This window comes from Vulpes lagopus, chromosome 2, assembly GCF_018345385.1.
Source record: "Vulpes lagopus strain Blue_001 chromosome 2, ASM1834538v1, whole genome shotgun sequence".
Taxonomy (NCBI): domain Eukaryota; kingdom Metazoa; phylum Chordata; class Mammalia; order Carnivora; family Canidae; genus Vulpes; species Vulpes lagopus.
Window position 1 is genome coordinate 45279948 of NC_054825.1, and position 12665 is coordinate 45292612.

A 12665-nucleotide genomic window follows, 5' to 3' on the forward strand; every position below is an offset into this window, starting at 1 on the left:
TCAATTAACAGACTCCCACCTAGTTGTATCCTGGGGATACTTCTATATTTCTATATCTCAAAGTTCATACACTAAAAAAAAATCTACAAATATACAGATTAAAAAATTAAAAAGATGTAGTAGATATTAATACTAGGTACAACATTAAATGTGGGGGTTAGAGGGAGAACTGTCCAGTGAGTTTTCAAATAAAAAGACTGTGATGCAGTTTTATATCAAGGTCAAGTTATCATGCATACGCAGAGGCAAATTTTACAATTTTAAACGTGAACAAAATGGAACTACCAAGTTAGTACCACAATGTGCCGTAAGATTTAAACACTGATAAGACGAAGGCTGAAGCTGCAAAATCTCTACTTGACTACAGCCACTCTGAAGAAAGAAGTACACTCTTCCACAAAACTGCCACAAAATCTTTTTTAAAACAAAGATTTCTTCCGAGAGTGGCAAAGATTTACTCCTCGGAACTTCAAGATACACATTATCCCAAAGCTTCTTTCTGTGACTCTGAATAAACTCCAGAGAAATCAGTGTTTCATAAAAGATGCCCACGACATCTAGCATGAAATAAATGATGTCTTAAAAAGCAGATATGGAATGATGAGGCTGATTTTCAGGCATTAAATGCTGCAACAAGCAGGGTCTCCAGCTTCTTTTTTTTTAGAAGAAAACTGCAATCTTTAAAAAATTATCTGGTCTATAATTTCATCATCTAACAATCACTTTTCCACTTCACAACAAATGATAAACTTCAGAATAAAAAAATGAACCTTTCAAAAAATGGGTCACTGATCAAGAACATTTCAATTGATTTTGCCTTTACTCTGCCTCAACTCGTATCGCCCTTCACTTCATCCTCCTTGTCACAAAAAAAAAAAAAAAAAAAAAAAAAAAAAAAAAAAAAAAACCACCTTCCCATCTAAAAAGCCTCCTCGTGCCTTTAAAACCAGGTCAAGTCCCACCTCCTCTAAGAAATTTAACCAAATACTCCAAACTAAACAAATCCTTATAACAATCTAATTATACACAGCCATCAAGTAAAAATATAAAACAAATTATGTAAGCACTATCTAACCTCCATGTACTTTTAGCTAGGCTCTTCATCCAGTTTATAAAATAAAAGCAACAATAACAATGGTTTACATTTAATGAGTGATTAAGATAAACCAGGCTCTATGGGAGACACACATATTTACTCAGTCATCTTTTACCTCAGTCCAGCAGGATGGTAAGTGAATATATATATGAGTGTGTGTATTTTTTTTAAATGTCAAGTTGTTCAGAATTGTCTTTGTAAGCCTCCCCTCTCCCTCCCTGGCACCGCAACCCAGGGCCACACCACGCATGTGGTGCTAAGGGGAAAGAGCCAGTATCACTCTGGCACTATCCCATTTATTCGTACAGAGGTTTGTGAATAAGATATCCATAGGGACAATGAACTCAATGTTATGTTACGTATCTCTGACTCTAGGCACTTTTTTCCTGCAGACAGGGTAATATTTCCCTTCCTTTGGACACCCGACTATGTCTGTATGCCCAAGTCTTTGCCCTCGGTTTCCTTTCTCCTTCCTCAGTGATATGATCTACCCTCATGACAAACCTCTGTCCAGGTAATTCCTGAACCTATATTTTGAGTGTTGAGAGCTAGTCGGACTTCTCACCAGAGCCTAATTCTCTAATGCCTTTACAAAGATGTTCTGCTGGCACCTCAGGCTCAAGGTGTCCAAAATGAAAATAATACCCTGTCCCTTGAAACTTGTCTCTTCTGCTACATTCTTAACCCATTTTCCATTTGAAACCGCTTCAGTACCTTGAGCCAAACTGGCATTCAAGTATTTGATTAACTGAACTTACTCTAAACCAAAATTGCTCATCCTGTCTTTAAAGAGGTACTGGACCTGTTTCAATTCCTATTTTTCATTAAAATCAATAAGTAAAATATTTAAGTTATTTCCTTCAAAATAGAAGTTTGAAAGCTTTATGAAACCATATTAAGTGAGCATAGCAGTGGTTAGCAGAAATCAGAGAAGTAGACTGACTTGATTACTCAGTTCACTTCTCATTAAGTTAAAAATCACAAGCAACTATGGGAGTTTTGACAATTATAAAATGTTAAATTATTCCCATTCTTAATTATATATTGTTTACTTAATATTTATAAATGAACCTTCATGATCCATGAATGAATACAGGAATATAAACAAAAGATCTGAATAGACAATTTTCAGAAACCAATAAAAATCTGAAAAGATGCTCAACTCTACTAACAATTTTAAAATATAAAATTTAAAGAGATACACTTTTTTCATCTATCAAACTGGCAAACCTAAGAAGTCTGAAAATAGTACGTTGGCAAAGGTGTAGGGAAACAGGCACTCTCTCACTTGCTGTTGATATGAGTAAATCAGTCTTTTGGAGAACAATCTGGAAATAACTATCAAACATTTTTTAAAGATTTTATTTATTCATGAGAGATACAGAGAGAGGCAGAGACACAGGCAGAGGGAGAAGCAGGCTCCATGCACTGGGAGCCCGACGTGGGATTCGATCCCGGGCCTCCAGGATCGCGCCCTGGGCCAAAGGCAGGCGCCAAACCGCTGCGCCACCCAGGGATCCCTCACTTTTTATTTTACATACTGTTTCAAGTTTTATAGTATCTTTCATTTTTTTAAAGTCAAACCAACAATTAACCTCACCCCAAAATTAAAAATTCAAATGCAGTATAAATTTTAGCAATCAGGATTAGAGATGCTGCTAAAAAAGATAAATTCCATGGCCAGAGGGATAGGGGCCAGCAGAGAAGGAACCCTGCCTTGTCACCTCACCTCTCTTCCTATTCACATTTCCTGTATCAGGAAATCAGGTATCAACCTGGCCCATATTATTCTGAGGTGAGATGAGACTCCAAAGATTTCTAAGGGAAGACAGATCTCCCAGACAGCAACTGTATCTACAGTATAAGGGGAAAAGAAAAGGCAAGGAGCAGGCAATGCCCATGAGCAGTGATGGAGAGAGAAAGAAACTTTCCCCAACATGGCTGAGACAATGATTTCTGTTTAAGCGAAGATCTTTGCATTCTTATGTTTAAATCTTCTTCCTTACAAAGGTCACAACTTGCTGTTGTTAGGGGGCCTTCCCAAGATAGCCTCTGCCAACTTTTGATCAGCAATGGGCTTAGAAATCAATACAATCTGTTAGAAATGCACATGAATTAAAGGTAAATAGGCTCTAAACAAGTTTGGGGCTCTGAGAAACTTACTTTGATGCGCGAACTTTGAAAATTTATTTCTTATTCCCTAGTCTTTAGTTAGATTCTAGAGGGAAGGGTGCATATGGTTGAATTCTCTGTAGATGAAGTGGCTACTAATAAAGGGGTTATTGCCATAAAAAGTGTAACAATCCCCATGGATGTTAATATCACATAAATTTAAAACAATAACCCCATCTCAAACTTCAAATGCTTTCAAGAATTAACATAAAAAAATCCTTAAATCTTAGTTGTTACATTAAAAGTTATGCTATGAATAAAAAGTTATCAATAAAACATAACTTGTTATTCCATCCCTAAATTTATAAATTATAATGCTATCATCTTAACTAGGCCTTATGTATCAAAATATATCTAGGTTAGTTTTTTTTTTTTAAGATTTTATTTATCTATTTGACAGAGAGCACAAGCTGGGAGAGAGAGAGGCAGAGGGAGAAGCAGGGTCCCTGCTGAGCAGGGAGCCTGATGTAGGGCTTGATCCCAGGATTCTGGGATCAATTTTTTTATTCACTTAACTCTACAACTGAAAAAACAAATATTCGGTATCCAGTTTCCATGTAGTATCATGTTAAAAATTCACTCTGCTCAGGACTTATCACCACGTTTTACTGGCTATTACTGACCAATAATAAATTCTGAAAACCAGTATAATCAATTCCTGCATTTCCCAAAGACATGGAAGTAGCTGACCCCAGATGGTTCCATTATTAGAATTCTCATATATTCAAACATTCCAGTAACCATATCACTTAGAGGAAATGAAAAAAAACTCCCTCTGAGAATTCTAGTCTATTGAGTTGGTAAAACTAAGTTAGGACTACTCAAAAGCTACAGAAACAAAATTATGAGAGAAAGCAGAACTACTACTTGATTAACAGTAACACAGTGATTCCAGAATTTGGTTTTCTACCTCCAGTAGTAATGACACTTTCTCCCTCCAAATCAAGTTATCTATCATCTATGGGGATGTCTTATTTCTGCTATTAGACCAAGACTTCCTACAGATAGAAACCATGCCCAATTCATCTTAGGATCTCCACAGTGTATAGTTTTGTGCATAAGCAACTGTTGATAAAATGTTTGCAACTAGCCTAAATTACCTAAATTTTTAGTTTTGGCTATAGAAAAACTGTCTGACTAGAAAATTAAATTTAAAAATTCTTGCTATAAAAAATTGCTATGAAACAATTTTAAAGAAAGTCATTTTCACGATTCTTTTTAAGAGGAAAAGCAAAAAAACCCCACACATTTGACTTTCAGACTGCCTAATTACTAACTCCTTTCAAGAAGAATTCAAGTACTGATTGCCATAAAGTAAAACATATGTAACCACTACCTCTCTCTCTCTCTCTCTCTCACACACTTTTCTTTACATAAGGGAGTCAAAAGAAGGAATCACAACATGCTAGTTTCAGCCACATCTATAACCTAGGCAATTTACTTTTTGTCACTTATAAGCCTAAGAGTAAGCATCTAATATTTCAAGTAATACTGCAACTACCTCACAAATTCCCCAATCATATCCAACTTCATACCAGAAAAAAAAAAAAAAAGATGTACCAAAACTGGAGATCCAGAGAATGATAAAAGGTTAATTCTTGCATCCAAGAACAGAAATGATCAGTATTCAAACACAAGAACTGAATAGAGGTCATTTAGATATCCACCACTCAATTTTATAGACTCCAGGGTTATAGAAACTTGGAGGTAGAAGGGACCTTTGAAATTACCTATTAATTAGGTAATTAACCCCTGCAGTTAACAGATGAAACGGAGAAGCAATAGGACCTGCATTTTAAAATAATGGACTTAAGTACTCAAAGTTCACAATTAAAGGTGAATATCCCTCGAAAAAGTTGCAGAAGTACTAGTAAATGGTATTATTCTTAATGATATCATTACTCTTCTTTAATAAATGGAAACCCAGGGCAGCCCCGGTGGCGCAGAGGTTTAGAGCTGCCTTCAGCCTGGGGTGTGATCCTGGAGACCCAGGATCGAGTCCCATGACCGGCTCCCTGCATGGAGCCTGCTTCTCCCTCTGCCAGTGTCTCTGCCTCTCTCTCTCTCTCTCTCTCTCTTTCTCTATATCTATCTATCTATCTATCTATCTATCTATAATAAATAAATAAATAAATAAATAAATAAATAAATAAATAAATCTTTAAAAAAAAAAAAAAAAGACCTGGATTCAAATAACAACTTCTCCACATAAGAGCTGTAAGACCTTTGGTCACTTAATATTTGAGACTCTGTTACTTCATCTGCAGAATGGGGGGATCTTACCACCTTCCTCACAATGTGGCATAAAGAATCAAATGCATGTAAAAGAGTTTGGCACAGTACCTAGAGTTCAGGGAGTGTTCAAGAAATACTACTTTTATTGGTCACTATTAATGCCATATTAATTCACTGGAATATTATGGAGAATTTTCAGTAATGGTTACAGGAAAATCTACACATACTGGAAAGATCTCTAACATACTGTTTTAAAAAAATCAAGTTGAAAAGCAATAGGTAGGATGATCCTGCTTATGTGTAAAAAATACAACTATACATGCATATGTAAGCGTAAGAGAAAAAAACACTAACAGTGGTTAGTTATGGGTAAAAAAGGTATTTGTTGGTAGAACTAATACTTCTATGTTGTTTTACTTCAAACATATTTAAATATTTTTAAAATAAAATTTTAAAAATAAAATTATTTAAATATAGCAACAAAAAGCTGACATAATGTTGAGACAACATCTACTTATAAAATTGCACATACGGCAGGATTACAATGTAACAATGATGTATCATATTAATGGAGAATAGAAAGAAATACACCAAAATTATATCAGTGGGTCTAAATGACTTTTATTTCTAAAATTTCTTAATAAAAAAAATTTCATTCTAAACGAATCCAAAATTTGGGTTATATTTTAATATCTTCCACTGGCTTGTGTTCCAAGACAAAGTCAATTTTTAAGAATCATAAACACTAGACTTTTCCCTCACCTCAGGTAGCTATCTGGTCAACATGATCTTATCTATGGTCATCACTTCTGTTCTCACACTGTTGATGCAATTTTACCTAGAAGCCAAAACACCTACCAATGGCATGGTAAATACCTCCCAACCACACAGAAGTCACTGATAAAATGTTTGGGAAAAGACTATTAAATTGGGCCTAGACCCTCCACATATAAGATTAATGTTACCCCAATATTTTTTATTAGTGTAGAGAAAACTCATAAAGGAACCAACAGTGATCAATTACATCAACAGAAGAAAATGTACACTTTCAAAAAATTTAATAGAATTACAGCATTTTTTAAAAGTTCATAGAGAAATGTTAAAATCATTCCATAAAGATGCAGTACTTTACAACTTATAAGCAGTTTTATATTTCATTCTTCCGACAATCCAGTTAGGTAAGCAAGGTTACCTTAGCCCTCAACAGATATAAGAGGCGGTATGGAACCATGAGTGATACCCAAATGCTCTGCCTCATACCTTAAGTCTTTTTTTCACTATCCCACATCACATACTAATTTTCATATGGTCTGCCAAGAATAGCCACATTTCTTACTTCCTTTGAACATTCTGCCTGGAAATCTACAAATTCTCTTATACCTCATCCTGTTAGAAAAGCAGAGCAGGACATCAGTCTCTGTTTATCACTGACCTGGCCAAAGATGATAAAACTAATACACACTAAAACTGAAGCATATCCAGAGGAGGATAACCGAACTCATAAAGGGTCAGAAAACTAAGTAATGTGAAAAATGGCCGAAGGAATAAAGGATAGTTAATTTAGAAAGAGAAGGAGAAAGTGACATACTTACACACAAATGTTGTTTAATTAGACACGTGAAAGGCCGTCATACAAAGAAATCAGACTTGTGCTACGTGGCTCTAAAGAATAAAAACAATGGCAATTCAACATTCATTCAACAAACATTCACTGGTTATCCACTCTGTTCCAGAAGCCTATGCTACACTAGATATACAAAAGGTAAATAAAAGAAATCCCAATTCTCAAGAGGTTCAGGCTAATTGAGGAAATAAGAAAATAAGTAACACAAGATTTTTTAAAAGTACTCAGAAAGCTATGGGAACAGAGGATGACGACTCTAACTCTCTTTGGGTAGGGAGATAGCTGAGAAAAATTCACTGAATGATGAATAGGAATTTCAGAAGTAGACAAGGTGAGAAGTGGGATTAACAGGAAGAAGGACAAAAAAAGAAAAAGAAAAAAGAAAAAGAAAAGGAAGAAAGGACAGCATGTCAAAGGCATGGGGACATGAAGCTCCGCAATAAACCTGAAGTGGTGAACACCTGGTACACATTAGAGGTGCCAAGAAATGAGGCTTTAAATTGAGTGTGGGAGAGGCCAGTGGTGAAGAACACAAAAGGCGTAGCAATCTTCATGCCAGAGTTTAGACTCTAACACTCGAGCTGTAGAACACTAATAAGAGATATTAGGTAGGAGTGTGGCTTGCTCAGAAAAAGACGTAGGAAAACTCACTCCAACGGGAAGACAGATGCCCAGAGGGTAACCGTGGAAATAAAGAGATTAATTACAAAGCCACTATTGTTAGTCTAGGTGGGGTAAGGATGAAAAGATTCAGATTCAAGAAATATCTAGGCGGTAAAAATAAAAAAAGTGTTGGCTATAGGAATGAGGGAAAGGGGAGAGTCCAGGATGACTTCTAGATCTCACCTCGGGTGAATGGCGCACAGAGATGCCCAAGACAGGTAATGTAGGAAGACAAGTCCATGCAATCATTCAAAAATGTGAGAGCCCCAGGCCAGGAATTGGTTTATTATTGTCTAGAGAAAGAGGAAGAGGAAAGGAGGAGGGAAGGGGAGCAAAAAATGAGTTCGCCTTTGGTCTTCTGTAACATAAGGTGCCTATTTAGTGAAGCTACTGAATGGCACGTAAAGCAGAGTGGACTAGGAGAGTCATCAGCTTACAGGTAGTAAATGAAGACAAGACAGAATGAGATCAACTTTGACACCTCCACTTAATAAGGGAGTGAAAGAAAAACTTGGATAACCGATAACGAACTGATCACAAAAGAGATGAAATAATAGGGTGATGCCAAAAAAGACGAGGAAACGGGGGAGGGAATCAAGGATAGTAACGTGAAAATTAAATGTTCTGCATAAAGTAAAACCTACTAACAGAAGTTATTCGTAACAGGAATAGACCACCTTGTGAGGTAACAAATCACATCATCAAGTAAATGATCCAGAAGATCACATCATCTGTGCGGGATGTTGGCCAGAGGACTCTTCCCTTGATAGGAGAAATGTAGCTACAGTACACCTCTCACGTACAGGATGAGGTTAGCCTCACCACTACTATGACATTTCATCCAATGCCTTTTTTGTATTCGGACCAATGAATGGAGTATTCGATTACTCTAGTAAAAGTTTTTGAAAAGGTTTCTACGTATCTCATGTAACTCATAAGCAACCAATACTGTATTAAAACTACACTAAGGCTGCTCTTGGCATACAGAAAGTTGCTGGAGAAAGCATGGAAAGAGCTGATCTAGTCTACTTTAAATTCAAACTGATTTCAACTGAGCTCTCAACACGGACTTTGCTACTTTCCCCATTCCTGCATCTCAAGTCTACCATCCATTCCTTAACCCTCACTCTGATTAGAGAAGACTTGCACTGCACAGGACGGCTGCTCTGTCCTGACATCCTTCCCTAGGTCCCTACCCACCTTTGCAGAAATCTTCCTTTCCTTCTTTCCTAAAACCATACAGAGTGCTAATCATTTCCGACCCTCTGCAGCTGATCGTTTTCTATCACTAGCTTGTCCACCTCCTTTGTCCTCCTCAACATCTATCCTAAACTGGAAAACCACCCCCATTTATCCCTGCGGTCCTATACCCTAATTTTCTTTTTCTACCAAATACTGCCATCCCCCTACCACCTACTCAGTGTAATCCCTTACAGAAAGGTGTCTGAGTCTACCCCTCTACAAAAATAAAAAAATTAAAACCGCTGACAAATGGCCTGTGATCTACTGACCACTTGTTTCAGTCTCCACTTACTCAGCTCTCAATTCCCTGGATCTCTCTGCAGCTGATGACAGAAAGGACCAGCCCCTTCTTATTCCAGTTATTCCTTTCACTTTTGGAATGAGGCAGGGTGGCTTGTGAAAAGGACTCTGAACTAAGAATCAGATCTATGTTCTAGTCCCCACTAGGCCACTAACTAACTAGCTGTGAGCCTTCCCAACCTCCAGTCCTACTCACCCTTCAGATCTCACTTCTCAGACACTCTGACACCAGGACAGGACTACATTAGGTTCTGGCAGGACACACTTTCTCAAAAACCACTCTTCTCCTTTCTTGTGCTTATCATATTACTTAATTACATAATTAGTAGTCTAACAGCTATTTTCCTACCCATTCACCAGAATGGAAGCTCCACGAAGGCAAGACAAACACCTAAGCAATGCCTGCCCCTCATCAGCACAAAACAAAAGCCCATCGATTGAATCAGTGTTGAAATACACGTTTCAACCACTTCTAAGAGACTGCTTGTGTTACTTTTATTAACCTAATAAAATGATTAGCAATTTTACTTGCAAAATTACAAAATTCTAAACAGACTCCTCCAATTACGTAAAACATACATAACCTGAACTACATATAAAATTAAGAGCAAGGAGGAATCTGTCTTCTAAAATAGCTCCATCTCTCTTGCCCATATCCGCAAGAACAGAAAGGTTGGATCAGTTAACCTACATTTCAGGCCCAAAATGTGTATTCTAACCCAAGTGCAGGCTGAGTGTGCGAGTGCAGGCTTGATACTAAAACACTACTGCTTATAACTGGGTTTTAGATAATGCCCACTCCTACTCCGGTTGAAAGCTTTTCTTTAACACTGGCATCAGCCACGAGCTTATAATACTCTGCAAGGAAATCAAAAGAAAGTTTATCAGTGAAGTTACGTGAGCAGTGTGATTTTAAATACTATACACTGTGAATCCGGAGGAGGAAAAAAAAAGAAACAGGTAAAGGTTTAGCGATTAGAAGCTGCCACTGCGCCGGATCAGATGACTTTCAAATGCAAAGATTCCAGATCTCATGCTGCTAGTAGTAGTAGGTGAGAGTTGGGTCAAGTTTTATGATGCACCACCTTGGTCAAAGGAGTTAAACGGATCACATGCTGCTCTGCCCTTCAACTGCTCAACTACACTGTAAGGTCTTCCACAGGCAGGCTTGGGGTCTGCTCACAGCCCCCCTCCCCCAAACAAACAGGGATGCAGACCATTTCAGTAAACACACGATACCCTAAAGTAACACCTGAAAATGGCTTTCCGAGCTAAATACATACACTGCCACTTGGAAACATAAAGTCCTTAAAATCCGATGCTTAGACAACCCCCCTAGGTTAAGAGCACAATTCCCAGGCGGTAAATATAGTTGCGATCCCCAGAAAGGAGGCATTTCATAACGGCAACACCGAGAGATGGAGTCGGCTGGAGCGGTTCTGCAAGGCGCCCGCGTCGTGGGGTCAACACAGGCCGTTGTGGGGGGCAACCGTGCGCCCCCCCGGGCACCCCCCTTCTCTCCTGCAGCCCCGAGGCTGCAAACCCCGCTCGAGGAGTCCCCCCTCCCCGCCCAGACCGGCCTGCGCTTCCCGGGGACTTCAGCTGGGAAATCCCGAGCCCGGGAGTGGGGCGCTCAAGCCCCCCTCCCCCTCCCTTTCCTGAAAATTAATGAATTGGCCGCGCGATTGTTTATTTAATGAGGTGTGTAGTGGCCTCTACTGGTGCTTGTGCTGAGCACAAGAATGTCCCACTCTTACAAGTGGGATGAGCCTGGGGGAGGGGCGCGAGGCGAGGGGTGAACCTGCCTCCGGGTACAAAGCGCGGAGCCGGACCCGGGCGCCCCCGCCGCGCCCCCGCCGCGCCCCCCGCGGCCGCCCCTCCCCCGCCCGCCCGCTTCGCTCCCCGCCCCGCGCGACCCCCTTCCTCTCGGGCAGCCGGAGCCCGGGCGGAGAAGTTCCTGCACAAAAACACCGCAGCCCGCGGTGCGGGAGCGGGAGCGGGAGCGGGGGCCGGGGCGGGAGCGGGGGCGGGGGCGGGGGCGGGGGCCGGAGCCGCCCCCCGGGCCCCGCGCCCCCCTTACCTGCGGACTGCGGCGGGGAGCCGCTCCTGGCGGCCGCGGCGGGCGGCGGGCGCCCGAGCAGCAGCGGCAGCAGCAGCAGCAGGCAGCACAGCCGGAGGGAGGAGGTGCCCGGGAGCCGCCGGGCTCCCCGCTCCGCCGCCATCTCTGCCCCGCGAGCCGCGGCGGCGGCGGCGGCAGCGCCGCGGAGCCCTCGCCGCCTTCCCTTGCGCGCGCCCCGGCCGGTCCCTCGCTGCAGGCTCGGCTCCCGCGGCCGCCGCCGCCACCGCTGCGCCCGGCCCGGCCCGCGCGGCCCCTCTCGCGGGAGGGGAGACTCGGGGGCGCCTCCCTCCTGCACCTCCTGCAGCGGGGCGGGGAGGGGAGGAGAGCAGAGAGGGGAGGGGGAGTCAGTGCATTCCGGGCCGGGCGGGCGCGGGGGGGTCGGTCCCCAGGTTCCAGGCGCCGCCACCCGCCGCCGACTCGGGCTGCACACACAGCAGCCAGGGGGGCGGAGACCGCGGGCGGCGGGGGCGGGGCGGGGGCGGGGGCCCGGGGCGCGCTCCCCCGCGCACGCGCAGGCGCGCGCCCTCCTCGCCCGCACCCCCCTCCCCTCCGCGCGGGCTCCGAGCGCGGCCCGCCCCCGCTCCAATCCCGGCGGCCGCCTCTCGGGCCGCTCCCCTGCCCCTCCCCCTCCCCCTCCCCCCTTCCCGGAGCCGCGGACGGCCGCGGGGCGCGCGCGCTGGGCGCTTCTGCTGGCGTCAGGGAAACCCCGGAGAAGCGGATCCTCCTCCTCCTCCTCCTCCTCCTCCTCCTCCTCCTCCTCCCCCCCCCCCGCGCGCTCCGGGGAGAAGCCCCCCCCGCGCCCCTGCGCCCCCGCGCCCCCCGCGCCCCCCCGCGGACGCGCCGCGCTGCGGAGACCTGGGGGCAGCGGCGCTCGGAGCTCGGCGCGTCCGGGAGGCCCTGGCGGGAGCGCACCTCGCCCCGGGCCCCGGGCCTCTATATAGGGCCGCAGAGGAGCCCGAACGGCCTCCGGGAGGAAACCCGGGTGCGCGGAGGGTCGGCGTGCGGATTGATGTGCTCGCCAGGAACAATAGCGATCCCGCCCGGCGCTGGCTGGGAGCTGGCGCGGCTCCCGTGGGAGGGGACCCTCCGCGCCGCCCTCCGGCTTCCAGGCCGGGCCTCCCGGGACCGGGGCAGGGGCAGGGGCAGGGCCGGGCCGGGCCGCGCCCGCCCGACCTCGGGGCGCGCGCCCCCACCCGCGTCGCCCGGCCTGGGCC

General features: G+C 43.7%; 1 protein-coding gene across 6 annotated transcripts in view; it reads right to left on the bottom strand.

Moving 5' to 3' along the window:
- NEO1 (neogenin 1) overlaps positions 1 to 12407 on the bottom strand; it is a 234951-nt gene extending 222544 nt beyond the window's left edge. For 2 of the 6 annotated variants that reach the window (XM_041742738.1, XM_041742736.1), the window contains exon 1: positions 11413 to 11912. In XM_041742738.1, the coding sequence (XP_041598672.1) occupies positions 11413 to 11554 (142 nt within the window). In that variant the 5' untranslated portion in view covers positions 11555 to 11912. Of the gene's footprint in view, positions 1 to 11412; positions 11917 to 12306 lie in introns of those variants that run through there. The other 4 variants (XM_041742737.1, XM_041742741.1, XM_041742740.1 and 1 more) reach the window with 4 other exon arrangements.
- Between the last annotated feature and the right edge of the window lie 258 nt (positions 12408 to 12665).